Below are 27,436 nucleotides of genomic sequence, written 5' to 3' on the forward strand. Positions count from 1 at the left end.
AATACACAATTTTTTCACTGATATACTAGGATTAAATTCTTATCCTTTACTTCTCCCCAAATTTTCTTGTTAACAGCTTTCAATTGTTGGTAATTTTTATTCTCATTTTCAGAAGTTGTGTGGAGAGAAATGCCAGATTTAGCATCTTTAAAAAATCACTCATACCCAGCCTGTTTAAAACCATACCTATGAGAAAAGGGAGGAACGCCCTTTCCTTCTATTAATCCCATGATAACTCATGTAAGTAACAGTTTTCTTAGCAGTGCTAGTAATCGGTGTGCCGATAAACAGTAAGCGTGTTCTATAAGGGGCTGATTTTACATCACAACGTGGATCTTTAAAATCAGAAAACCTAACGGACTTAGATGAACCGGATTACAGCCTGAGTCCGTGTTGGCACACCCGACTCCTATTTTACCACCTGTCAGCGCACGGGGAGGACACCACGCAGGCTGGTCTGTCCTTGCAGACAGCGTCTCCCTGGCGGGGGTGGGGCCTGACCGGGGAAGTTGCTCACGTGTCCCCCGTGAGCCCACGGTCACTGGAGAGGGATGGGCGCCCTGCAGCTGGAAATGCCTTCACCCAAGCGAGCAGCCCCCTCACCAGACAAGTGACCCCAAAGGGACGTGGCCCACAAGTCAGGACGTGGCCCCCAGAAGGCGCAGCGTGGGCCACGGGCGGGTCCGTGCCTGGCCTGTAGGAGCCAGGGCCGCAGGCCCAGCAAACCTGCCCCTTCTGGTCCTTTTATAAAGACGGGGAGACAAACCTGAGATTCAGCACAACTGTGCAACTTGGCCCCCTCACCTGCCGGCGTCAAACAGGGCGGCCTGCGAGCGGAGGCCTGGCCTCCTCCTGGGACCCGACCCGCAGGGAGCCCGGCACCAGGACCCCGCGGCCCGGGCGCAGCCGCAGTGGCACCTCCAGCCCCGCAGACGCGTCCTCGCGCCTGAGCTGACGGGTGCGGCACGGATCACCGGCGGCGGGGCCCCAGCAGGGGGGCTTTGTCAGCCTGTCCCCAGCTCCTGAAATCACCTCCTCCAAACTCAGGTGACGGACAGAGGCCACACCAGCAGGAGGGCCGCCTCGCTCAGGGCAGGAGGCCTGTCCTCCACTCTCGTCTCACCTCAGAACAGCAGCTCGCAGGCCGCTGCCCCGGCGACACACCTGGCTACACCTACGAGCCACCGGTTTTACAGGCAGAGGCCAAGGTGGCTGAGAGCCTTCAAGGCACAGGACAGCCTCCCCACCAGCAAATCTTCCCGCAGGTTTCCAATGTCACAGACATTCATGCGAGTGAAAAACATGCTTCTGACTCTCTGAGCCCAGAATCTTACCCCAGTCCACACTGACACACAAAATACTTTTGGAAAGTTTTAATATAACATGCGTTTTCCAGGAATTCAACTGTTTGAGTCTAGAAAAAATTATACTTTGCTTTATTGGAAACGTCACTGAGAATTGCTCCTTTTGTAATATTCTATCGCTAACTGGTACCTGAGTCCCCAGGTGACAGCCCTCCCGGTCTGACACGGGAGGTCTGGCCCATTCACTGCCTCCCCACGTAGTTCACCCAAACACTTACGTGTCAGAATGCATATTATTTTATTTCATGCATTTTATTTCTATCCTTTTATTTCTCCTTACGTTACAGTTAAGGCATTACATTAAATTTTTATGTATGAAGTATAGTCTCTAAACATTACATTTCAGGACAAGAGTGCATTACAAAAAATTTATTCTTTAAAAAAGGCATTGGTGCTGCTAGGCCTGAGCCTCCTGACAGGCTCCACAAATGTTCACCAGGAGAAACACGGCTGACCTGTCAGGACACGGACTAAACACAGGGAGAAGCACCACGGACCACCGGCCTTCCCTCTGGGGACAGAGGCCCTGGGGTCCCCCTCCCAGCTACAGAGCAGGGGCCACGCGGTGTCTCAAACACACCAGGGCATATCTGAGAGTTAAAGGAGGCGTCACCCACGGCTGTCTCAGACAGACCAGGACAGGCGGCCACTGCGACACTGAGGCATGTCCGCAAGGCCCTAACGCTGCCCTGTCCCTGGAGCACTCGGCAGACGTGGGAGCAGGCTGGCTGCTGGCCCCCGGCCCCTTGGCTCCCACTCCTGAGCCCCACCGCCCTTGCCCCACACAGACGCTGGCCAGGCGGCAGCAGGCAGCCCAGAGACCCCACAGAAGACCCTCGGTAACAGCGCCCCAAGCTCCCATCAAGTGCAAGGACAAATGCTGCCACCGCCACAAACAACACGTCTTCGTAGCCCGTGTGGGAAAGGATGGGAAGGCCAACAGGACCGACGGGGTCTGTCCCGGGAAGGGCACCTGACCGCGCCCTGGACGAGGACACGCACTCAGGTGGAAGATCAGCCAGCCCCATCGGACCACACGCTCCACGGAGCTTCAGCACAAGCAGAACCTGAGCTCCGGCACAACTCGCCCCGGCTCGGCTCCACACGGGGAGAACAGCACAACAGAAAGTGCGGACACGGGTGGGAAGTGTGACGTGCTCAGGAGATTTGTAAACACCACCTATGAAGAAAAAGTATCTCAAGACCAGCCAGACGGACAGAAGGAGAGAAGAGACATGCACGGCTTCAAAGCCCCGGTGGGCTGGTCCCAAAGGAAGGACGCACAAAGAAAACGCGAGGACCCCAAGCCACCCAGCAGACTTCCCTGAAAGTGCGGCACAGCGAGCCCAGTGCCCGCTCTTACCATCGCACTTTGTTGCACGTCTGGGTGGCGCCGAGTGGCGAGCCCGCCACCATGGGCACCTGGATGGGGCTGTGCTGCTTGTTGGTGACCAGGTCCAGCTTCTCCTCCAGTGACTTACAAGTGGCCTCGAGCGCGTGCAGCTTGGCCTCGATGTTGTCCAGTCGCAAGCAGATAGTCTGGTTGATGGAGTACAGGAATGACTGGCAGTGAAGAGAAGAAAAGCTTCAGAAAGGAGTCGTGACCATTAGGAGACAGTTCCAAGCAGCAGCCGCTCCTGTCCCAGCTGCACAGCCCTGCACGGCGGCCCCTCAGGTGCAAGCCAGGAACGCGCCAGGGAACGAGCTCAGCCTCCGCATGTAAAACGTGACTGCTCACTCGTGCTTCTTCTCCGTGTGGCTGCGGTTCTAAGTCACACTGAAGTCCACGGACACAAAACTTAGGTGGTCTTCAGGATATGATTCTATTAATCAGTAAACTTACACATACACCTGGTCAAGGCTTCCTAACTACGAAAACAGATTCCACCTAACACCCAAAAGGGCCCGGAAACCTGCCCGCATGTGTTGGCGAGGGTCCTGCGTGTGGGAACAGCACGCCTGCCACCTAGTGGCCATGGAGAGAGCAGCCTCGCCAGCCCCCGCCCATCACAGGGACACGCGTGGCTGCAAACCCAAGGACCAGGTCACACACCCGATGCGCCTCCCACTGCTGCCAGCTTGGCTGTGAGTCTACGGGAACACAGAGGGAGCACATTCTAGGTTAGGGCGGCCCTAAATCCAGTGAGACTGTCCTCGTAAGAGACAGAAGAGGAGACACAGGCATAGAGGAGAGCCCACATGCAGACGAAGGCAGAGACCTAAGTGATGCAGCCACAGGCCCAGGACGCCTGGACCCCCGGGAGCGGGAGGAGGCGGGAAGGACCCTCCCGCAGGGCCCCTGGAGGGGACGCAGTGGCCCTGCGACATCCTGGTCTCAGACGTCTGGCGCCGGGGCTGGGAGAGCAGCCCTCCTGCTGTGAGCCCCGACGCGCTGCGCTGCCCCGGCGGCCCTGGAGGCCCCGAGGAGACACGGGTAAGGACACACCCCCACACCCATACCTTTATGGACGGGTCCTGGCAGCTGATCTCTAGCCGCTGGCGTTTCAAAGCTGGCTCATCGTCGTCTGTCACGACATGATTCTCCAGCACAACTGGAAGTCAAAGGCAGAGACAGAAAACTCGTTATGCAAGGTTTTACAGAGCTGTTTACTATTAGGAGAGCAAACGGTTCCGACACCTGACAGTTACACGAGAAATGGTGCAACCTGCCTCGTTCTTCACTTTTTACAGTTTTGACTTAAAAATTCTTAGTTTGGCAGAAAATAGGGTCTCTCCTTAACCTCAAGAAAACTGAAATAGTGGATAAACTATTTCTGCAACGTGCCACAGAGCTGACCCGAACACGAGGCCTCAGGCCGCTCCCTCAGGGCTCGGTCAGCCGCCCTTTCCAACAGGACCCACCATGGTGGTGATTTCCTCCCGACTCTGGAACAAGTCTCGTCACTGGCCGCCTCATTCCACTCTCTGCATATTCCATGTTGTTACAAGTTGGTCACCACACTAGTCTCAAACCGAACATGCCAGGTGACAAAGCCATCCCTCCTCACAGCGTGGCTGGAGTCAGCACCTCCCCAGAGCACCTTCCAAGGGGTCTTCGTGGCTCCCGCCCCGGGTAAGCACTCAGCCTGCATTCAAGGCCTACCCCAGCACGTACAAGATGACTCGTCTCAAAACCCTAAAGTAAAGAAACGGAACAGACCCACGACTCTAATGAGAACCTTTCCAGGGCCCTGGGCGAGCGCAGTGAGCTGACCTCCTGGAGGTAAGTTAGCATCCGAACCAGCCACGGGCCAATGATGACAAAGAAGCCTTGCGCTTACCAGAGGGCTTGCATCATGCACCGTGTATCCACTTCCATACAACGTGTGGGCACAGATTCTCATTTAATCAAGTCAAAAAAAGGAAAACCCATGCCTACAAATGGTTAACAAAACACAGGTTCTCAAAAGCTTCGTCAAACCATTTACTCCCACTGGAAGCTGGTCGTTATAACAGGACAGGGAGGATAAACAGACTCAGACAACCATTAGTCTAATCCTAAAATCAGCTGAAATCAAGTCCAGAGAGGTCAAGTGACTTGACCAGGGTCACACAGCATACTTCCTGTGACAACAGGGAAGACGACTCCACGCTGTGGCAGCGTGAAGAACTGCCAGGAGATGAGCAAAGGGCAGCGAAGCAGCTGAGGAAACGGAACCCGCCGTGGCTGTGCCCGGCGCCGACGGCAGGGCCACATAGCTGGGTTCCAGCAGCAACTTCCTACGGCCTGTGGGCTGCCGGCTTATTTTCTTCTTTGTCCTTTGCTGCGCTGCTCTTTGTAATTTTTGTGCATGACTTTTAAAACCAAACAAAAGATGTTCATTTTAAAGCCACCACAATCATCAGAAACGATGGCCCGATCACAGTTACAATCGCACATGTGTGCAGACGGGGAGACTGCAGCCCGGGGGGAGTGCGAGCAAAGTCGCAAGAACCCAAGCATTCTGGTTTTAGGTGGAAATCAGAAAAAAATGGAAGGATGTACGTGCCAACAATTTAAAGGTGGTTCTGTTGCTCGGATTATGGGAAATTTTTATTTCTTCTACTTGCTTAACTAGACTTTAAATTTTACAAAGTTCACACTTCAGGGACGAGGGAAAAACAGTCTCAATCTTAAACCCACTCTGGACACAGACGTGGGGAAGGCAGGCGGCGCCTGCTGCTGTGTGGCCGTCACCAGGGCCAGGGGCTACAGGCCTTCCGACTGCGAAGGCCTTGGGAGCCCGGCGCACAGCGGGTTTCCATGGATCCGTCAGTACGCTGTCGCTCCCAGCTGTTCACGGACCAGAGGGGGAACAAACCAGGTTCAGAAATGTCTTCTCTAATCCTCCTTTGAACTGTAACTTACAGAAAGAGGGTTTATTCGGGAAGAAAACTGTCAAAATTTTAATAGTTCTAAAAATGCGTAAGATTTATATAACTGGAACATTTTTCTCTTACAACAGTATGTGACTTCTAAAGAAACTGACAACCCCCCACCAAAATACGAACAGAGGTTTGTAAAGCAGGGACGCACGCTGGCAGCGCTGTGGCCTTGGGCTTCCGGCTCCCCGGCGTCTGAGGTGCGGTGCTCACTGAGGTCAAGGCGTCAAGTCCCCGCTCTGAACAGACCAGTTCACTTTTACAGAGAACCCGGGGTGCTGAACAGCCACAGCCGGACGCCCTGACTTTGCTCAAGGGTCTGGTAGGCTCTTGATCCTGCAGTTATCAGGTGACAGTGCTGCTCATAAACAAATCAAAGCGAAATAAGGGGGAAAACTGCCTGCAGAGCAGCGCTGGGAAAGGCGCCCGCAGCTCCGGGGCTGCTGGGCCGTCCCGGGGCCACGGCGCTGCCCCCCCCTGCACACAGCAGCGGACTCCACGGTGAAGCCTTCCAGTGAGCACGTCAAACACGTCACACAAGACAGACGTATTTTCTTATGAGATTTCTGAAAATTCTCTTTTCTTTGTTGGAAAAAAAATCAGCATTTTAATTCTACTATTCCAGAAAGAATAGCCAGGCAACCAAAATGCTCTGTGCCTTAGTTGTGGTCACCTGTCACTTCCAACTTAACAGACATACAAAACACGTAAAGCTTTATGGGGAGGAGGAGGAGAACTCTCATTAGGAAATCTTTTTATAAAATAAAAGTGTCGACAAAGTTGTTTCATAGATGACGTTCCTGAAGTTCATGGGTCCCTCACAAAGCGTCATCTTGAATATTCAGCTGAGGTTCCCAAGCAGATGTGAGCCTTAACGTCATTAAGGAAAATTCCCAGCCTCAGCAAGAGTGTAGGAAAAGCCACCTCACAGAATACACAAACAGAGCGTTTCTGGGACATCGGTCAGTGTCTTATCAGAACTCTCAACATGCTCAGCCGTCCTGCTTCTGGGAAATCACCCGACAAATACTTCCCATGATACACCTGCAAGGGTCTTCACTGCAGGGTGTACGTGAAAGAAATACAGTGTGAACAACGTGACTGGTGTCGGCAGGGAAGCGGGGCGAGGGAACACCTGGGAATGAAGACCCCGCAGGTGTCCAGACACAGAGCAGCCCACGCAGAAGAGCCCAAGGCTCCCCGACGCGCTGGCAGCGGGCGGGAGTGGGGCACTGGAGAAGGCAGCGGGGGGCCCCCGTGTGCTATCGCGGCCCAGGTGGGCAGGGGCAGGGAGCGGGGGCTGGAAGGCGCGCGGGAAGGAGGGGCAGACAGGGTGCGGGAGGCGACCACCAGGCTGGGCGTGGGGCCGGCAGTGAGCACACCCTCTCTGATTGGGATTTTTCACATGGAACACACGATGCTTTTTCTCTTGCTTTACTGAAGGGAAAGACAGCTTCCAGACGCTCTTCTGGACCGTCCCGGAAAGGGAGAGTGCTGGCTCCCTGGCGCCCACAGCTGCCTACCTGGGTGATCGGGGCTCAGCTCCTCCACGGCGATCTGCACCACGTCCGCCAGGTCCTGTTCTGACATCATCCAGAACGGCGGCGCGAGGCCGGGCGAGGCACAGGAATCAAACTCACGCGGGACCGGGCTCCTGTCACTTAAAAGCAAAAGCAGAGACAGAGTCGGGGACATCAGCGGCTCGCCACCACACCGAGGAGGGCTCTCCTTGCCCCAGACCACCCAGAGGTTGGTATCCTGTGAAAACTGACCAATGGCCTCAGTCTCCCCCCCCCGGACTAGCCCCACCTTCCCAACCCATCCCCGCACCCCTCCAACGTCACCCTCCTAAGGCAGCTTGAACACATAACCCCCAAGCCAACCATCCCCAATGGTCCCCCTTCTGCCCACGGAACCCGTCCCACCCCCATGGGCTCTCAGCTCCTGCCGCACACACCACACCCCGGACGCCGCTGCAAACACACCTCTCGCAGGCCCCAGCTCAGCTCAGCTCCGCACCCCGGCCCTCCCCTCGGACCCCAGCCCTGCTGCCCCCGAGACGGCCCACGTCTGCACCAGAGTCTGTCACCTTCTTCCCACTCCTGAAACGCTCTGATTAGGCCAAAAGGGACTGTCTTTTCCAAAACAGAAACGAGGCCACGTCACCCCAAATATGATCTATCAACACAGGAGTCTAAACACAGCGCCTGAAAACAGGGTGCCTGGAGGAACCAGCAATCGCTGCCCCGTAATACTTTCAGCACCCTACACACTGCATTTTAATTACCGACAGGTTAAGTATTTATGACGTGACTTATCTGTCTCCCCCCGCCCCTACAACTGCGGGTTCCCTGGGGTGCTTGCCAGGCACCAAGCCTACTGCGCAGCCCCGCGCCCACTCCCGTGGTCTCAAGGCACGCCCCCCGGGCAGGGGCAGCTGAATTAGGATTTTCAGATCATCTAGTTTCAAACAGGAGTCTACTGACAGCTCCTTTAAACAGATAAATTCCATCAGACGTAAAGTTAAATCCGCGGGTTCCACACATGTTCTTAAATCCTTTAAGTCCCTCGTCCAGATGTAAATTCTACAGCTTAAACGGAGCAGCTCCCAAGCTTCTGGGGGGAGTTTCTGGGGGACGACCATCGGCAGGAAGGGGGGGCCAAGCTACCGTCTTAACCCTTCGTGCACATGCGGCACTCGCTCACAGACACGGACACGGGTGCCGCCCGCCAAACGGCCGAGGCGTGTCACTCCCACCTGCACACCTCACGCGAGCCCAAGGGAGGCAGAAAGCCCACCCGCCCCTGCCAGAGCAGCCACTGATGGCAGAGAGTGCGGGACCTGGGATCTCAGAGGTCCTGCTGCCCAACCCTTTAAAAAGTCCCACTAGGGAGGGATGGTGGTGGCAGGGCTGTGACCCTCCCAAACGTCCCTGCAGGAACACACGGGGCAACCAGGGCGGCACAATGGGGTGACGGGTGACGGGTAACGGGTGGCGCGGTCAGGACTCTGCAAGAACCTGACACGCCAGCACGCAGGCAGCACACTGCCAGCCATGAGGGGCTCTGGGAGGAAGCGAGGCGGAAAAGCCGCAGGTCAACAAGAGGACGAGGCTGTAGCCACCCAAGGACAGACAGACGCGGGGCCACCTGCAGGGGCCACACACACTGAAAAGAGACCAGCCTAGAAGACAGTGTGGCAGGGAAGGCAAACAGCCGGGAGAGTGCAGAAAACAGTGGCCGCATTCTTTATAACTTCCCCCAAACAACAGAAAATAGAGCTCAAGAACACGGAAATTAGAACTATTCCAAATCAAGCTTCCCTTCCAAATGTTCTGGAAAATGAATTCCAGAGAAAATGCATTGATATAAAATACTGAGGTCAAATCTCATGCAGAGATAATATATTTTAAAAGCAAACAGAAGCAAAGCAGCATGACTACAGTCGGGGAAAGCATGCTAGGGAGACATGTCCCTCCGAGAGATGAAGCTGCTACCCTATTATCTCAGAACACACTAAAACACATGAAGGAAATGACACAAAACACCACTAACCATGAGCCAGCACTGAAGACACTCAGAAGTGAGGGGACAGAACTCAGAAAAGACTGGAAACAAAGGAGAAACAATTCTGGAAATGAAGGCTAAATTGGAAGGAATCCAAGAGCAAAGAAACACAATTATGCCTGAAGAAAAACAAAGTGAAGAAAGGAGGAAACAATTAAGAATAAAAAAGAAATGAAAGAAAAGATTTCAAGAAAGGAGCACACTGACAGGCAAAGAGGGTCCAACATCTGTAAACAGGGGGCCTGACAAAAGGAAACCAAAGTCACGCAGTGAAACGCGGGGATGACGTCACATCCAAGAAAATGCTTCAGAAACCAAGGCAGGGAGGGGGTGTAGAAACCCTTGAAACTGCTTATGAAAAAGACACCACAAATCTGGTGAGGGATGGGTGGCAGAACAACCGATACTAAGACACAGTCTAATAAAAAATACTATTTAAAGAAGAAAGAAAAACAATTTTAGACATCTAGACAAAAGTACCAGGTGACTTAAAATGGGGGCGGGGGGATAGATTATCAAACTACAGCAGAAAAGGGATCAACACACACAAGACACTCAAGGAAAGAAGCGTGAGCCTTAGTGTCCAGACGAAGTGAGCTTCAAGGACAGAGGCAGCAACTTGTACCAACACACAGCCCTCAGAGAACAGTGTTCCCACAAACGCTTCCTGAAGAAACCGCTGGAAAACAAGACTCAGAAAAGCAGAACCACTGGAGGAAACAACACACTAACTGGTTAGTGGTGAGCAGTCTGTATTTACGTGCAGGACTGAGACCAAATGAGAAGGTCCAGTTTGCAATGGCTACGTGATCTGATCACAGAGACACAATTTACCTGCTTAAAAATGGGGAGAAAAACTGGGAGAACACACACAAAACAAACATTACCAGTTTGCAGTAACCGCACTGAGCGGTGGTGTTGGAATGCCCTCTGAAGATGTCACGACTCTGCCATTCCTTGTGTCCTTGAGAAGCGGGACAAGGACAGGCAGACCCGAGCGCAGGCAGGAGAGGTCTTTGGGCGTGGATTTCCACTGTGTGTCTGAGTTGGAGGGAGGAACCGGTGTGCAAACCCAGCGGCCCCACACCCTTACTGCCCAGGCTGTGGAGCTGGGGCCCGGCTCTCAGCAACACCATCGGGGCCTCCTGGAGAAACGGCTGATTCCAGGTCGGAGGCAAGGACTACGCAGGAGAAACCTGGAACACCTTGTCACGCCAGGTGGGAGGAAGCGACCAAAGACATCAGGCTTGTCTCACAAGGGCTCAGGGGCCAGCTCCAAGACGGCCCTCCCGGCCAAAGATGAGCACAGTGACCGCCAGCAAGGGTAACGAGGCCAATGGACTGAAACAAGTATTTTCAAGCTCATGAGTTCACAACGCTTTCCAAAAAAATCACCTTTAGAGGGTGCCAGGGAACTGTCTTTAATTTTTTAAAAGGGGTATTAAAAAGAAAATCGAGCATTTGTCCTGCCATTCAACACCCCAACCAGAACAGAACCAAATGTGCTGTCCCATCTAACACTGCCCAAGGCCAGCGTGCCACCCCAACACACACCGGCAAACAAAAACACCACAGACCATCAAGTCCCCAGAATTCTAATACTGTTGACTTTCAAGAAATACAGGGGTTGGGGGACATCCTGAAATGCACATAGAAAAATCAAAATCCAGACTAGGGGAAAGTCTACAGACAAGGGAACCCATTTACTCAACACATAAATTACATGTGGGTGTTGGGGGGGCATCAGAAGGGGGTGACCATACAACAAGGGGGACTTCAGCAACAACCACCACAAATAAGCAAAACTACAATTCTCTCTGTGTTACACTAAATAAAAAGAGTTCTTAATGCAAAATTCAAACCAACTGGAAAATACTTGCTACACATTCACCAAAGAGCTCATTTCCTTCTCTCACAGGAACAGAAAAAAGACTAATAAACCTAACCAAAAAACGAGCATAGGAAATGAGCATGAATTCATAGCGGGAAGAAGTCACAAAGCTTTGAAAGCTTTTAAACATGAGGAGACTCAACCTGTCACGGAATTCTTTAAATGCAAATTTCAGCAAGACGCTCTGCGTGACAGGCGGGAAGAGAGTCAGGACGGGGCAGCTCCCTGCACTTCTGGCGGGAGCTTAACTCAGAAGAGCAACAGGCAACAGGCACGGACCCGCTGCTGCCCCCCGAGGAGCCCTCCCAGCACAGAGTCACCTGTCTGTGCAAAGATCTAAAAACCACCGGCACTGCTGTCAGCAGCAAAGAATGGATGCAACCTAAATGTTTAAAGAACCAAGTCTGGTGCAGCAGGACAGGAGACCAACAATGGCCAAAGAGTGCGGGCCGAGCTCCCTGCAGGACGGTTCCTGAGACGCAGCACCACGTGGACATAAATGGGGCAGGACGTGTTCAGAGCACTTTTTTTTTTTAAAGAAATATGCTACATGTGTACAGACTATCCCTGGGACATAAGGATGAAGGGAAATTGTATTTGTATTTTTTATCACGTGTGTATCACCTCTTCAAAAAAAAAAAAAACACACTATTTAAAAACGGTCAGACAACTAAATATTTAGGCATAAACTGAGGGGAAATTGTCAATCCCAAACTCCCTCAGGTACAGGACTCCGCTCCGAGCCCTGGGGCCGGGTCAGCTTCCGCAACGGCGCCAGGACTCGGGGGCTGGTGGGACCCATGTGAACCGAGGGAGGAGGGCCCGCCCGGCCTAGAAGGGGCCACACTCAGCGTGCATCCTCTGAGCATGACCTCTAAGCAGATTAACCATGGTCAGTATGAAAGTCAAAGCCACTTATGCCAAAAACTTGGTCTTTTCTCCAAATTAAAAACCAAAGCAAAGACTATTAAGGGAAACACTGAACTGCATAGCGAAGGTGGTGGTCCTCAGTCAGATGACACCACACCCAACCTGTCTTCGAACTGATGGATTTAAAGCGACGTACGGTCACACATTGCCTTCAGAACCTAATTCTTTTTAAAATTACAGTTATTTTTCCAGGAAAAAAAGCACAGACAGACAAAATTCTGCCAAGCTTCGGAATTCATAATCACCAGAGACTGCTGGCTGGCCACCTCAGTACCTGCTGCCCTGAGGCCCAGGGCACGTGGCCACCAGCCCGCCTCTCCTGCAGCTGTCACCATGTGACCGGCTCACTAGCCAATGGGGTGTGAGCGCAGACGCAACACGGGCGGCTCCGGGCACTTGCTCTTCCTGGCCCTCCTGTGCCGGCCTCCAGGGAGGAGGATGGACAGAGGGGCTAGGACAAGGAAGCAGCCCGGGGCCCTCACGGCTGGCTACGGGGCTCCGCACGTCCCCGGACTGCCCGCCTCCGACTTCCTACACCAAAGGAAAACACCATCGGCCTGCTTTACACACAACGGGTCCTGTTATCTGCGGGGTGGGTGCAGCCAGGCCCACAGGACACGCCCTGAGGCCCGTCCATGATGGCCCTGGGTCCGCAGGTACCAGGTCACACACACGTCTCTCACAACAGGCCAGTGGAAAGTTTTCAAGTGCCCAGTCAAGCTGTTTCCTGGTTTCTAGAAGCTCTGCGAGTGGCTTAAGAAAACACTCCGAGCTCACCATGAAGTCCTGAACCCTACCCTCTTCCACATGAGGACACCACACATACCCGAGCTGTTCACTCAGCGTGATTCTACTGCCAGGATAGAGTCATTTAAAATTCTGCTAACAGTGAAGGTTTGAATAGAAGAAGCCGCTAGGGCAACAGGCCCAAGAAAACTGGAACAGACCGATGCATGTGGTTGCCATTTTGGCAAATTAAATTTGCCATTTCTCAGAAGTCCTGGAGACGGTCCAATCTTAGCATCATAAAGCAGCTGCACTGTTATGATTCGTGTTCAGTAACGTCTCCAGTGGCTTGTGAGGAGCACGCCTTCCAGGGTGCACGGGGAACAGGAGTCCCCCAGCCCAAACCAGCAAGGGCGTGCTCGGTCTCTGGGGATGGGAAGTTGGTGACGGCACCGCCAGACAGAAACACCACCGTCACACACGTGAACCAGACTGGCTTGATGACATGAACCAAAAGGGAAAGGTCCCCGAACATAAGACTAACAGGAAGGAGTACAAAGGGAGAACTGTGTATGCATGTGGCCACATGTCTGTGTGTGTAAACGCGCCCAGGACCGTCTGCCATGGTGCATCCTGAACCAAGGGGACCCCGCAGGAAGGAGGACCGACAACACAAGCCGACCTCCGTCCGTTATCCGCTGGATTGCTGAGTTTTCCGTAAGCACGTTAATTATCTGTCACCTGTGGAACTTCCTGAACCAGCAGCAGGGACACGGAGGAGGCCAGCTACATCAAGTCTCGACAAAAACGAGGCAGCCTTCTTCAACGCCCCTCCCTGCCCTGTGGCCGCTGGTCCCCTGGACCACTGGCTCAGCCCCTCCTCCCCCAACACTCCAGCCCCACCTCCTCTCGCGGTCAGGGGCCTCCACCCCAGCAGCTCCCCTCAGGCCCCCAACACCAGGCCCCGGGGCACCCCGGGGACGTCCCGCTGCTCCTCCCTCCCTCCCCTGGTGCTGTCTCCCCTCCTCACATTCCCTCCAGCACCCAGCCCAATCACACCCCACTTCCCGCCACAAGACTGCCCCCGGCCAGGTGGGACAGGTGTCTCCACCGGGATGAGGCCACCTCTGCACGCTGCCCTGCCCCCGCACCTCCAGGGCCTAACTCCACTGCCCTGGCGTCACCCACCGCTGGAGGTTCACGCCATCGCCCCAACAGGGACCGCCCTGGCCTTGCGCTGGACCCCTTCTCATTCGCTCTTAAAGACCATCTGCCTGCTGACTGTCTTTACCTCCGACCCCTCCCGGGAACTCCAGATCCATGGGACAAATGGGCTCCGGGCCCCCTGCCCTGGGTGTCTTGTCTCAATGTGACCATGCCCAAATGGAAGCGTCCCGCTCCACAGCCGGCCTGCACCCCCAGACACCCCACCTCAGGTGCTCAGGTACTCGGGCCAGAACCTTCTGGCTGGGGCTCCTCTCTCCCGTCCAGCCTGCGGGCAGCAGCTCTTGCTACACTCACTCTGGATCCATGCGCTGGCCCCACCTGGGTCTCCATGCTCTGCCTTTGCCCCAGACTTATCACCGATGCCTAGTTTAAAAGCTGCGGGGACAGCGTTAAAGCCCACTCTGGCGTCCCCGTCGGCTCGAGGCCCAGGAGGGGTTTCCTGCCCACTTGAGGCACTCGCCCAGCACCCCCGTGCCTGCCAGGCGCTCTCCGCACCAGCTCAGCCTCTACCCTCTGATGTCCGCCTGCCCCCGCCCCCCCACTGCCTCTGCCCCACCATCTCCAGAGCCCCTGAACTCCACCCACTCCCACCCACACCAGCACCTGCCCCCTGCTGCCCTCTCCTGCTTTACCGCAAAGCCGGCGCGTCTAACTCACAGCTCCCGCTCAGCGTCAGGCTCCCTGCCGGCAGACAAGCTCCACTGGGCAGAGCTGTCCCCACCTTGCTCCCTGCCCGGCGCGGGGCCTGGCACACAACGCACGCGCACGTGGGCGAGCCCGCGGGAGGCACCCCCGACACAGGGCGGGCTGTGAGCACTGGGGCCTGCGGAGCGCTCTGTGTCTACTGATTTCACAAGGACTGCACCGTGATGAAGGCACAAACCTGCCTTGTTACTGACTGTGAACTGCATGCAAGCGACGCACTGGGCTTAACGGCGAAAACACGAGCTGTTGGTGGGTCGTCAGCAGCGGACGCGAGCAGGAGTTCGTCATTGGAAACACAGAACTGCACTTTACTTTTCACTTTGCTACTTTTTAAATATTTTGGACACCCATAAAATAAAACCACAAAGCCATTAAAACTGTAAAAGAGAAAAGCCACTGTAAGGAGCACACAGCTGAGCTTCTGCAGCAAGGGTGAGAAATGGAAATGGCACAGGCCACCAACACTCGTAACGTGAGGAAAGGCAGCAAGGAAGAATCGCCAAGCAAAGCCCCGAGCTGCACTGGGCGCCGACACACGGGCCATCTCGTCAGGGACAGCACAACGTGGGGTTTCCTTCCGTCTGTTTTCTTGGGGCAAGCACACTTCACAGAGCTGTTTCCTCCACCAGCCCTTGAACAAAGCGCCCGTGCTGAGCCTGGCTTGGCCGAGGCAATTCCCCGGGAGGCGGGAGGTGGGAGGCGGGAGGCAGCACAGAGCCGCGGGTGAACTCCCGGGCAGTGACCCGACTCAGCCCTGCTGGAACGATCTCCCCACCGTCACATCTGCACACAGTGACTGGTCTGAAGGGCCGCAGTCCCCGCCCCCCAGATCCTGACCCCGACGCGGCCCTGCCCCTGGCACCAACCAGTCGGAGGGTCGAGGGCCGCCTGAGCAGGAAGGCCAAGTCCACAGGCCGTAGAACTCAGAGCAGTCTCCACCCACGCCGGGAGGTGGCCGAGTGGTGCCAGGTGAAAAGCTGCACCTCCAGAAAGAGGGCACCTCCAAGGAAACTAAGGTCGTTCCATTTGCTCAGATCCTTTTGGGTAGAAATGCAGTAATAAAATAATTAAAAGCCAGTATGATGTGAGCAAAGAAATCAATCTTTCTTAAACTGAGACACATGGAAACGACTCAGCTCACAGATCCTCCCAGTCAGTGTGGGGCGGAAGGGGGACGTGATCATAAACGACCAGTCAGGCACCGGGTAAACTAGGAAACAGCAAGAAGCACTGGTTCTTAGGAAAGTTCAGGCCACACTGTTTCTTCCCTAAAAATGCTTATGTTTGAAATTAGAAGAGGGCCAACCCAGCCTCAGATGGCAGGCCCCTCCCCCTACAGGTAACATGTTGGATTAAATTGGCCACTTTTATTCACATCTTCCAAAATATTCCCCCCCTCCTCAAATACACACGCCTGCGCAGCAGGGAGAGGCGGCTGGACGGAGCTGCCGCCCCAGCAGCGCCGCCCCGGCCCGGACGCGCTGGTCCCAGCCCCCCTCACCACGTGCAAGTGCGCGAGCTCGGGCTCGTGCCTGGGCATCTGCCAACAGTCAACGTCTCTGAAATCAGGACAGAAAACGTGTGAATACTTCTTTATTCACTTAAAAACCACGACAGGCACTACATTACATATTAACATACAAAGCTTTTTCTTTACGAAAAATAACTACAGATTCCAAAACAACAGCGAGGAGGGAGGCACGGCTCTGCGCCCGACAAGCCCCTTCCAGTCAGCCTCACGGGCGGGGCGGCAGCGGCGCTCTCCCGTCTGCCGCCGCCGCCACGCCCAGCCCGGCACACTGCAACACGGCGCCACCGCACAGCAGCAGCTCCCCTCTCCCCAGGGTGGGCCGCACCGTGGCACCTACAACCACTCAGTGAGCCTCCTGCACGCTTTCACTCTACAATCCTTCGGTCTGTCTCGCACTTTAAACGGACCTTCTGTGCGGGTCTGACGTGGTCATCTGCGGAACGCTGGCTCAGCGAGACGTGCAGACCTTTCCAAGACCTGTTAGATTATCTAGCGCATCGCCTCTACTACATACCCCATGTCAGCCCTGCCCCTTTGGCTCTAACCCTGGGCTCTGGTTCCTGGGCTTGGTCTCACTGGTTCTGCACCTTTTGTAAAAGTGTGTTGCCTGGGGCCTGAAATACACAGGACAGCCCAATCTCAGGGCTCAGACCTTTAAGGGGAGAATATCTTCCCATCCACACAGAGATAAAAAGTTGCAGAACAGAGAAAAACATTCCTCTTGTTGGAGGTTTCCAGGAACATCCTGACCTGACCTACGTGGACCGGTGCGAGGACAAAGGATTCCAACACCAGCAAGTCTGCAACAACCAGTGACGCCCCTCCTTTTTAGTATAAAGGGGACGTGAATTCTGACTTGTGGAAGACGGCACTCCGGGACACCAGCCCCCATCTCCTGGTCTGCTGGCTTTCCAAATAAAGTCATTTGTCCTACCCCAAAAGCTCATCTCCCAGCGTATCAGCCCGTCACGCAGCCAGCAGAACAATTTGGACTCGGCAACATCAGCACTGATCTCGTCAGAAAAAGCTTGAAGTATCAGGAAGCTGCCAGGCTCAGGGGGCAGACACAAGCTTTCTGAAATTCCAATTTCATTTGGAAGTTCAAATTCAACCACTGGCAGTAGTGTTAGCTGACTTCCATGAAGTGACAGGCTAACTTTGTCCACTGAGGAAGAAATACTGGTACTTCGTCAGTCACTCCTTTATGGTGGTCCATGAAAAAGCAGCTAGCTAGCAACTCAAGTAACTGCAGAGCGGTCCGTCCTCGAGGCAAACTGCCCGCTCCAAAACACAGCACAAGTGGTTTCCACACACCTCCTGTTTTGTCACACAGAGTACACGCTGCCCACCAGCTGCCGCCCCTCCACAAGCCAAACTCCTGCAGCACATCTGGAAGCCTCCCCATGCCTCCCGGAACACTATCTCCTCCCACACCCTTCAGAGCGCCACAAAACTCTGGTTTCCAAACTCATTATCACACTGACCACTTCCCCAGGGCCAGACTCTAGGAGCCAGCCTTCCCATCCACGTTGCCTCTCGCGCAGCCCCTCGGGTCTTCCTCCCCTACCCAGGGCCGTGCTCTCCTTTGAAAGCTCTGCCTTCACCCCTGGCCCCACCAGAGCTGGGCTCCTCCACGCGGTGCCCGGGTAGGCAGCGTCCACGGAAGCACATTTCCCAGGGGCGCAGGGCCGGCACGCACTCCCATTAGAGGGAGTGATACCCATGCCCCCAAGTCTCCATCTGCTGCCTGAACCCCTCACCCATGCTTTCTCTGGTCCAGTATTTCCCACACTATGGCCACCTGACAGTGAAGCCCATTCCCACTCCGGAAGCCCCTCTGCTCAAATCCCTGCTGCCTTTCTTCCCAAGATCGCTCAAGGAGCTCCCACCAAGCCCCAGCCCCTCTGAGAAAGACCCTGCAACTCTCCTCTTTGCTCTCCGCTGCTACCCCAGCATCCAGCCCTCACCAGACCAAGGGGGTCCCGCCTGCCTGCTGATTCCAGCCAGCTTCCCTCCTACTCCTCCTTCCTCCCTTCCCCTGCTCCGGGGCTGTGTGTCATCCACAGCCCTGCCCCCAGCCCCTGACAGCAGGCGTCATCTCTCTGTGACACACTCTAGGGTGGAGTTCACCCATCTGTCCCCCACACATGGGGAGGCGGGAGGCCAATCTCCTTTCATCCACGCTGCGGGTAAGTTCCAGACTGATCCTTCCAGAAGGATCACCCACGGCATCACATTTTGACTACCCGGTTCAGCTCCACCCTGCTGCCCATGTGTTACCTCACTGTATTCACTCACTCCACAAAGGTCTTCTAGGCCAAGAGTCATGGGCCAAATCCGGCCCCCTACCTGCACAGCCTGGGAACCAGATCAAAAGAGGAACAATTTGTCCTGACTTGAAATTAAACGAAACTCAAATTTCAGTGTTCACAAATAAAGTTTTATTGGAACACAGCCACAGCCAGCTGTCTGCACACTGGCTGGGGCTGCTCTGGGGCTGCACTCTAGTGTAAGAACCCTCGACCTGTGCATGGAATCATCACCACAGCAAGCGCCCTGCTGGGCACACGAGAGCCGCCCACAATCCTGGCCAAGCCAACAGAGGAGCGACTTTGAGGTTCACACGCTCCGCAAGCACAGACACTCCTGAACCAGGGCTTCGAGTCACCCAGCCACAGTGAGAGTGGAGATGTTGGTTCAAATCATTTTTTCACTTCAAAAAAAAAAGTCAAATAAAAATTAAACATTTGGAGACTCAGGGGATGCTCTCGTCTACACTCTCACTTCTCTTGTTCCTCTATTTTTTACAGGTAAAATGGAAAACATTCACTCACTTCTCTTGTTCCTCTATTTTTTACAGGTAAAATGGAAAACAATGGAGACGAATTAGATGACAGAGGTAAATTTTTTTCACCTCTACAGAAAAAAGCTGTGTTTCAAAGAGGCATGATACAACATACTCAGATACTGAATTAAAGGTAAAATTTAAAATTTTTAAAGTCATTTTCCCACTGACATATGTTCATGTAAGAAATGCTGGCCCTAGGATTATGAGAATTCAAACTCAACACTACAAATTGTCTAAAACTATCTACTAGAATTTAAAATTCTCAATAAAATATCACGGAACGACAAATAATCTGCCAAAATTACAACACCACAGAGTAACAGAATCTACCACAATTTACAAGAAAAAGTGCAGGAGAAAAGTCACTCCCCTGTGAGAACAAGAGGCTGCCTTCAACCTACTGGGATCAGCGGTGACGGCGCGTTGGCCCCGCGGAGCTCGGCCCGGAGGAGCCCTCATGGGGACACACAGTTACCACAGGCTTTTGCATTTAGAACAAGTGTACACTTTACAACAGTGGCCAAGTTTTAATTAGCAAGTTGTACTATTTAAAACACCTCTAAGCTCCTGGCCAGTTTGAAAATTCAAAGATTCTGTGATGCAAGTTTATCACAGACAAGATTCTGACTACGTGCAAATGTCTATGGTTAAGTCAGCACCACATACATCAACCAGCAGGAAAACACACAGGAGCTGGTGGGTGAAGCTGATGATAAGAATGGTGATTACAGGAGCCGCAGTTCACTGCATCCTAAACACAGTATCAAGCATCATCACACTCAGTCCCCACAAGCCTGGATGTAGGTGTGTCCCCATTTCACAGAGATGGGCCCAGCCCTGAGCACCTCCCTGATCTGAAACGGCATCACGGACACTTATTAAGGGAACTGAGACGGGGGTGGGGGGGAGGAGCAGGGAAGAGCTGGGGTGGGGCAGGGAGCAGGGCCCCTCCCACAGTAACTCACTGTGTCAGGTCTAACTAGCCCCACTGTCGCCAGCACCACGTGTTCCCTTCTGCCTGGGGAGCAGGCGTGCACACCTCCACCCTTCAGCTCCCCACCCCCGAAACTGAAACCCTTCCATCATTCATCTGCCCCTCCCATCTTTCCCCGCATCCTGCAAAGCTCGGGGAGGAGGGTGGTCAGCTGTCCAGGGGTAAGGATGCCAGTGTCCTAATCTTCTTCCACCTCAAAATTTCACAGAAGGCAAACACAACTAGCATGTGTCAAAATGTTCAGGGAAACTGTAATGCATGCTGGGCAACTTAGAAGATGAACTCCCAACCAGAGCAGTCATTAAACAAGTAACGAGGACAGGCGGCAGGTGCAGGGACCACAGCAGAGCTTTCTGACCCTCACAACTGACGTCAGGCTAGCACAGCCCCCCGAGGCAGGGCCAATAACCGGGGAGAAGCAAGGAATGTGATCTAGAACAGAAGAGACAAAAGCTCAAGGAGCCCGCCAAGGTCGAGCTGCAGATGCTGACTGACCCACACACGTGTGGCCTTTGCATGACTCCATGGTGGCAGACACAGCCCATACCATCATCCCGGGGACGGAGGAGCCAAGCTCACCGTCTTGGAACTAGACACAGCGTTTTGGCACCAGTTTTCTCAAGATCATAATTCTCTCAGCATGTAATCAAAACTTAGTTGTGGAAAGCAACACCCAAGAGGTTAGAAACTGCACTTGAAACCCCAGAGCCACTGGGTCAAACTTAAGACTGATGAAAGGTGCAGGCAAACGAATGCCCATGTGCAGCATCTATAAACAGCACTTCAGCATTTTAAAGGCCGCAAGAATTGTCAAATGCCTTAATCAAACCAGAATGCCTTCCTCCTACTACTCAAGCACCCCGGAAGCCTGTCTGAAATGTGACGAGGACTCTGAGTCTGGGCTGCAAACGGGCCAAGCCGTGCAGGAGGCCCATGCACTAAGGACGCTGTGCCAAGGGCGTCACAGAGGCTCAGTTAACCCCACACACCAAGCCGGGAGGCAGGGCTGTGGCTGCCCTTTTCTCGGAGGAAACCCTGAACAGTCTGCCCCAAAGCCAACCAGCCAGGACACGGCAGCTGGGGCCTCAGGCCCACCTCCCTCCTCACCCCTGGCCACACAACCGAGTCCCGAGAAGCCTGGTCTGGAGGGGATTTGTTCCATTTCCAAATGAAACTTATTTTTAAAATTCAAGAAAATCTACATGCTACACCAAAGAAAATTTATTTTGACTAAAGAAACATGACTTACAGATTAACTTACATGCCTTTCAGAAATGGGGTTTTTTTTTCACCTTAGTCCAATACCAACTTTCCGGTTAGACCAATTTAAATGCAGTAACTGCAAATATTTAGACTAAAGTAGATTTTGGAACAACACAGGTTTGAACTGCAAGGGTCCACTTCCATGCAGAATTCCTCCAACAGTAACCACCACAGTACTGTATAACCTGCGGGTGGCTGGGTCCGAGGACGCCAGACACAGAGAGCCAACTACAAGTGAGACTCAGATTCTCGACGCGGAGGGCCGGCACCCCTGACCCCCACGCTGTCCAAGGGTCAATTGAACTTTGATAAAAAAACGGGTCCAGCACTGAACAGCAAAAGCCCCTAGAAAACAACCCTTACCCCGCCCAATAGGATGATGTACACTGGAGAGTGACCTCAGATGATGTAACTTTTCCGACATCTAGCAGATGACACCACGCAAGGTCATAATCATTGCTGACCCACAATTCTAGCACGTTACACTCTCACTGCATTTACACGTGCAATCGATGATCTGGGGAGACGTTAAAAACCACCAGGAGCCCTGCCTCTTAACCTTACCAAAACAGTCCTTCCCATTCCTCTCCCAAACAGAACAGCAGAAGGACAAGGTTATTCAGAGTGATTTTTGTCAACAATAAATTTGCAGACTTTTGATGTTACTAAACTTGTAGTTCGTAAGGCATATGGTGCCTAATTTATGATAATGTGGGTAAGGGCAAATATTCTTGGGGAAAAATATATCCAAAACTCATAAATGAGTCTATTTTCCTTTTGCTAAAAAAGAACGTTACTGGGATAATTAGCATAGTGTGAATTACATCTGTTGCTTACATAACAGAGCTGCATCAATGATAAATTCCTAATTTTGAAAACTGTACTGTGGTTATATAAGAGAATATATTTATTTGTAGGCAACAGCCACCTGAGTAAGGATAAAGGGACATCATATCTTAAATTGTTCAGGAAAAAAATAGAAAAAATATATATACACACACAGAGAGTTGCAGAGAAAATAAAAAATAAAGCAAATAAAATATTAGAGTCTGAGATCCTGGGAGAAGACTCCACCCTAATTCTTTATACTATTCTTGCAACTTCTACACCCGAAAAATACCCAAACCCAATTCCTATGAGGAGACGCTGAGGCTTTTCTTTCAAAGAACAGCAGTGAGGATGGCCAGACGCACCCTCATCTGAAGGTGGTTTGCTGATGCCAATTGAACTTCTGCAGAGCTGCCTCTGACATTTCCTTTCCATGTAGATTTTCCCAAAATAAACCGTGCAGATCGCCCAAGATGCTGGAAGTCAGCAGTGAGGAGCACAGCCGGGGCGGCTGAAGCCCTCTGTGACTCCAGCGCAGTTACTGACCTCCCTGCCTCCACTTCCTGCCCCAACTGTGTTATACTCGTAGTCTGGAGTCATAGCCTCCGGCGTGGGGGACAAATCCAGCCATCAGGGATAAGTGTTACTGGAAGACAGCCACGCCCATTCTGGCGTCCACCCTCCAAGGGCAGAGCTGACCAGCCGGGACAGACCCCAAAGCCAGAAACGTTTGCTCCTCTAGGCCTTTACAGAAAGTCTGTTGACTCCTGCCCTAGAGCCAAGCGTTTAACATCAGTGGCATCTCTAGACTCTTGAAACTGCCTGGGACTGTGGGATAAAGAAATCAGGTACGTTCATTGAAGAGCAGTAACCTTGGCCTCCTGAGAAGTGTGCGCTCTGCTCCACTCTGTCCTCCGCTGGAAGGAGCGATTTCTGATTCAGATCACGGTGAATCCGCAGAAATCCCAGAAAGGTGAGGCAGGCTTACCCAGCTCTTGAATGATCCAAGAAGAACTCATGAAGCAAGTGGAACTGAATTTTTTTTATTAACACCCACGCAGGGAGGGGACCCCAACCAATATTCACTTGCTTTCATCTCACTGCACCTTCAGCTTCCTTTCTCCCCAACATAGAATGACTGCATGTTACACAAATCTGAACTGTGCAAATGTAAATTATACAAACTTAAAAATGACATAATAAATATTAAACCCCTTACTTCACAAAAAATGTGAAATTAGTTGAATCCCACAAATCTTAAAAGTCCATAAAGTGTTTGAGTTCAGAACCAGAGGGCCAATTACTTGCAAACTGTGTTTGCCCACTGACAGCTGCAGCCAACTCTTGGCCGGCAGACAGGATCCTCAGTCTCCTTTGTCAGATTCAGTCTGAAAACGTGGAGGGCATGAATTACTCGGCACCTCCAGGGAAGTTCCCAGCATAAAAGGCAGCTTAACGCAGCACTTCCTCCCAAGACTGAGCCCTGGCTCCACCCACGAGAGTTCACAGGAGGACAGCGTGGCAGCAGACAGATCCTGCCCTGCCATCCACCTGCCAGCAGGACTGCAGGGCTGCACTTGGCGGTGACAGCTGGAACTGCGGTCTGAGCCCTCCCTGCTCTGCCTCCTAAGACTAAGGTGCCCGGGATGCTTGCCACGTTCAAGGGACGCGTACTTCAACACCAACGAGGAAATGCCAGCAGCACATGTACCGAGTTTTCACTGCCAGCTTTATCCACACCCACTGCTTGTTTACAAAGGTTATTTGATGATTTTCCACCTTGAAGAAAAAGGAAAAGTCACTAGAGACCAGAAGCAGCACTCTTTGAAGCACAGGATGTAAATCTTTATTATGAGATGTCTGTCAGTACAGGCCCTGCCCGAAGTCACCAAGCCCCACTCCCACCAGGTTCCCTGGCAACACTCCGCCAGCCCCGGCCACTGGCCAGGCATCCATACCCACCCAGGCCCTTCCTGCCAACTGACTTTCACTTCAGTGCCCTACCTACTCTCAGCTACTCTTAAACGCCAACACAGAATGACTACGGACAAGGAAACGAAGTCAGTTCCAACAGACAGCCATTCCGCTTATCTACCCTTGCACCAATGGCATTAAAACCTGTTCCCACCCCCCACCTACTCTGGCCTCTTCAGGTGGATTTTATTCTTCTATGCTTGTGCGCCATAAGCCATCCGACCTCACAGGCGACTTGTCTGGGGCAGCAGTGGCCACCACCATCACCACCCCACCCCACTCCCTGGCATGAGGGGCCTTCTAGAGACAAAGCAAATCTTACTGGCTACCCACCATGGAGGCATATGGTCCAAAGCAATCAAACTGGACAGTTCTTGACTATAGATGGATGCGAAAGGTGCAGAGAAGTTCATTCAAAATAGGAATCAATTTCCTATGATTTCACAATACTTTGAGTATACTGTCCGCTAGTGGCTTGAGCAGTTCTTGTCTCCATCACATTTCAATTCAGAAACATCCAGAGGTTTCAAGCAACAGGAGGCTGCTGGCGGTCAGCCAAGCTCAGCTTCCTCTCCAGCTCACTCGGGACCACGACGACAGCGCTGCACCGGGGGTGAGAAGGGTCCTGCCTCTAGCACCGAGGACAGCCACCCTCTCCTCCCAGGAGGCGGGCCGGGCACAGCCCATGCGGTAGACAGACAGAGCCAGAGGCGAGACAGAGGGCATAAGGGGAGATAATTTGCTAAAGCTCTCATTTTTAACCGGTTTCACAACCTACACAAACCCCAAGGGCTAAGTGTGTCTAAAGCTACCCTGACAACAATGCTAGGGTTCTACTCTTCTGTGCGAGTCAAGTGGGCTCCAGGTACTGGCCCCTCCTCTACACTCCCTCCCAAATTCCCTAAAACGCCTCCTCCCCCCGACCCTGCCAAAAATGACCATTTCAGAATGACCTAGAGTATGTCCAGTGAACAGATGATTATGTGACTTTGTGTTTATGACAGTGGTACACGTGGAGTCAGAGAATGGTCTTTCTTTACCTCTGGTCAAGGGAGGGCTTTTTACAGCTTCTTCTGAGACAGTCTCACTGAGAACCTCCACACATGCTCTCCCCCGGAAGCCTTTTCTTCAAAATGAGAGAACACTTACTTTCACCAGATTGAAATAGCTAAAGTGATAGTCTGGCCTCATCATGTAACAAATTCCATTTTACAGCTCAAGTTTTCAGATTGTATAGGGCAGATGAAGGTTATAAGGAAAACCTAAGGCTGGTGACCTGCAACAGGTGTTATCAATGAGCCTTTTACAAACTCACCTAGACCCAGACCTGTAGCACCGTTTCCCAGCCCAGGAAACAGGGCTGGTGGTTCCTTCTCTCTTATCTCCTTGGAGACCATCACGCAGAGGAAGTATTTCTTCAGCAAAGTGCATACGCTACACCTGGCAGTCTTTCAAAATGCAAACTCTCTTTCACTGACTTTCAACGCCTGAGACACCTCCAAGGCGCACCAGTCAAGATTTTGGCAAATGTACCTCAATTTGGGTTTCCTCATCAATTGACGTTGGATGTGCCCTTCAGGGTACGTGATAGCATCGTGTCTTAGTACCAGTGATGTTAAGATGGTATCTGCCGGGCTTTTCCACTGTGAAGTTACTACTTTTCCTTTGTAATTCACAAACTTTGGGAGAGACACTTCGGGGCTGTGTAAATATCACAGACTGGAGGAGACTTAAGGAGACAACTAAATGCAGAGTGAGATCCTGAATTAGATCCTGTTGAAACAGTGAAAGGACATGAGTGGAAACTGATGAAGGTCCACAGGTCTGAGGTTAGTCAACAGAACTGTGGCAACGTCAGGCTTCTGGTCTGTTTGCAGGTATCTGACCATGTGCGACGCCAGCATTAAGGGAAGTGGGTGAAGGGAACAGGGAAGCTCTCTGAACTATTTTTACAACGTTTCCTTAAGTCTAAAGCTACTTCTTTTGAAATAAAAGTTTGAAAAGTTTGCAAAGCTGCAGATTCTGATTCCACACTCAGGGTGGGGCCCAAGTCTGCATTTCTCTCAGGAGCCCAGAGACGGTGGGCCCATGGACCGCTTCGCTAGCAAGGCCCCAGCAAACACAGCTCATGCATCTCACTGCTCCTAACTTTCAAAGGACAAATGATCAAAGAGCATCAAGACTACACTCTGAGCACAGTGATCACTGCTCACCTAGGGCAGTCCTTCAACTCCGGCCCTCTGGCACAGCGAGGAGCCCACTGAAGAGCCTGAGCCACGATCTCTGCTGTAACACTGCCTGTGCCTGGCCTTCCCCGGCTGAGCCTGGCACCCCTCCAAGGCTGCGGAGCCAGCAGAACCTGCGGCAGGAACACACACCATCCGCCCACACTGCAAGGCGGAGGCGGCCATGGGGACACTGATCTGGCCACCTGTCCCACTGACGGCGGGCATCCACCGAGGCCACTGGGAGGCAGGAGAGCAGAGGCATGAGAACAAGTTCTAGAATACCTGCTCACAGTGAGCAGTTGGCCACACAGGTGGTCCCTGCTCATCCCAGTAAAATGACTTTGAATATCGAATATTAAACCCACAAGAAAGATTATGCAACAGCAGACAAGAGACTGTGCCATGTCTGGCAGACCAAGAGGGTTTAATGAGGGCAAAGCAAGCAGCAAAAGGGAGCACCCGGGAGTGGGCACAACCAAAGGAGGGCTCCAAGCCCGCAGAGGGCTGGGGCCCCAAACCCAGGCTGCTCAGAAGAGGGCCAGGGCCATGCCTGCACAAGCAAGCCTGGTCCTGGCACAGAAGAGCTGCACAGGGACCCTCCCTAGACCAAGCTGAGCAGCCTCCCATCAAAGGGGTCTTCCTTAAGCTGAAAGGACCACATAAAATCTCTCCGCCATCTAGCGTTTGGCACAATAAAATAACACTCAAAGGGAAACCTGTACATTTTCAAAATCAGCCCCACAGACTCAGAGTCTCTGCCTGCTCCCTCTTACCTTACACAACAGTAACCGCTGGTATTTGAAGAGGACTTGCCATACAAAGCAAGACGCCAATCTTTTAAAAAAAAAAAAAAAAACGACACTAGAGAAAATGAAATGAGAGAACAAAAGAGAACTGAACCCTTGTCAGTATCCTCAGAGTCGAGGAGATAATGCATTCATAAAAAATAAGCTACTATGAAAGAGGAACAGAACGAATAAGCTCTTGGAAATTAAAAT

The 27,436-nt window shown here is 52.8% G+C and overlaps 1 protein-coding gene across 7 annotated transcripts in view; it reads right to left on the bottom strand.

The window, feature by feature from the left end:
• The window catches only part of BANP (BTG3 associated nuclear protein), a 74,939-nt gene that overhangs the window by 45,417 nt on the left and 2,086 nt on the right, over positions 1-27,436 (bottom strand). For all 7 annotated transcript variants that reach the window (XM_074349275.1, XM_074349274.1, XM_074349273.1 and 4 more), the window contains exons 2-4: positions 7,250-7,386; positions 3,825-3,916; positions 2,728-2,927 (exon numbers count right to left, since the gene is read on the bottom strand). In XM_074349275.1, coding sequence (XP_074205376.1) covers positions 2,728-2,927; positions 3,825-3,916; positions 7,250-7,319 — 362 coding nt within the window. In that variant the 5' untranslated portion in view covers positions 7,320-7,386. The remainder of the gene's footprint in view (positions 1-2,727; positions 2,928-3,824; positions 3,917-7,249; positions 7,387-27,436) is intronic.

This window comes from Camelus bactrianus, chromosome 21 (assembly GCF_048773025.1).
Source record: "Camelus bactrianus isolate YW-2024 breed Bactrian camel chromosome 21, ASM4877302v1, whole genome shotgun sequence".
NCBI classification, from domain to species: domain Eukaryota; kingdom Metazoa; phylum Chordata; class Mammalia; order Artiodactyla; family Camelidae; genus Camelus; species Camelus bactrianus.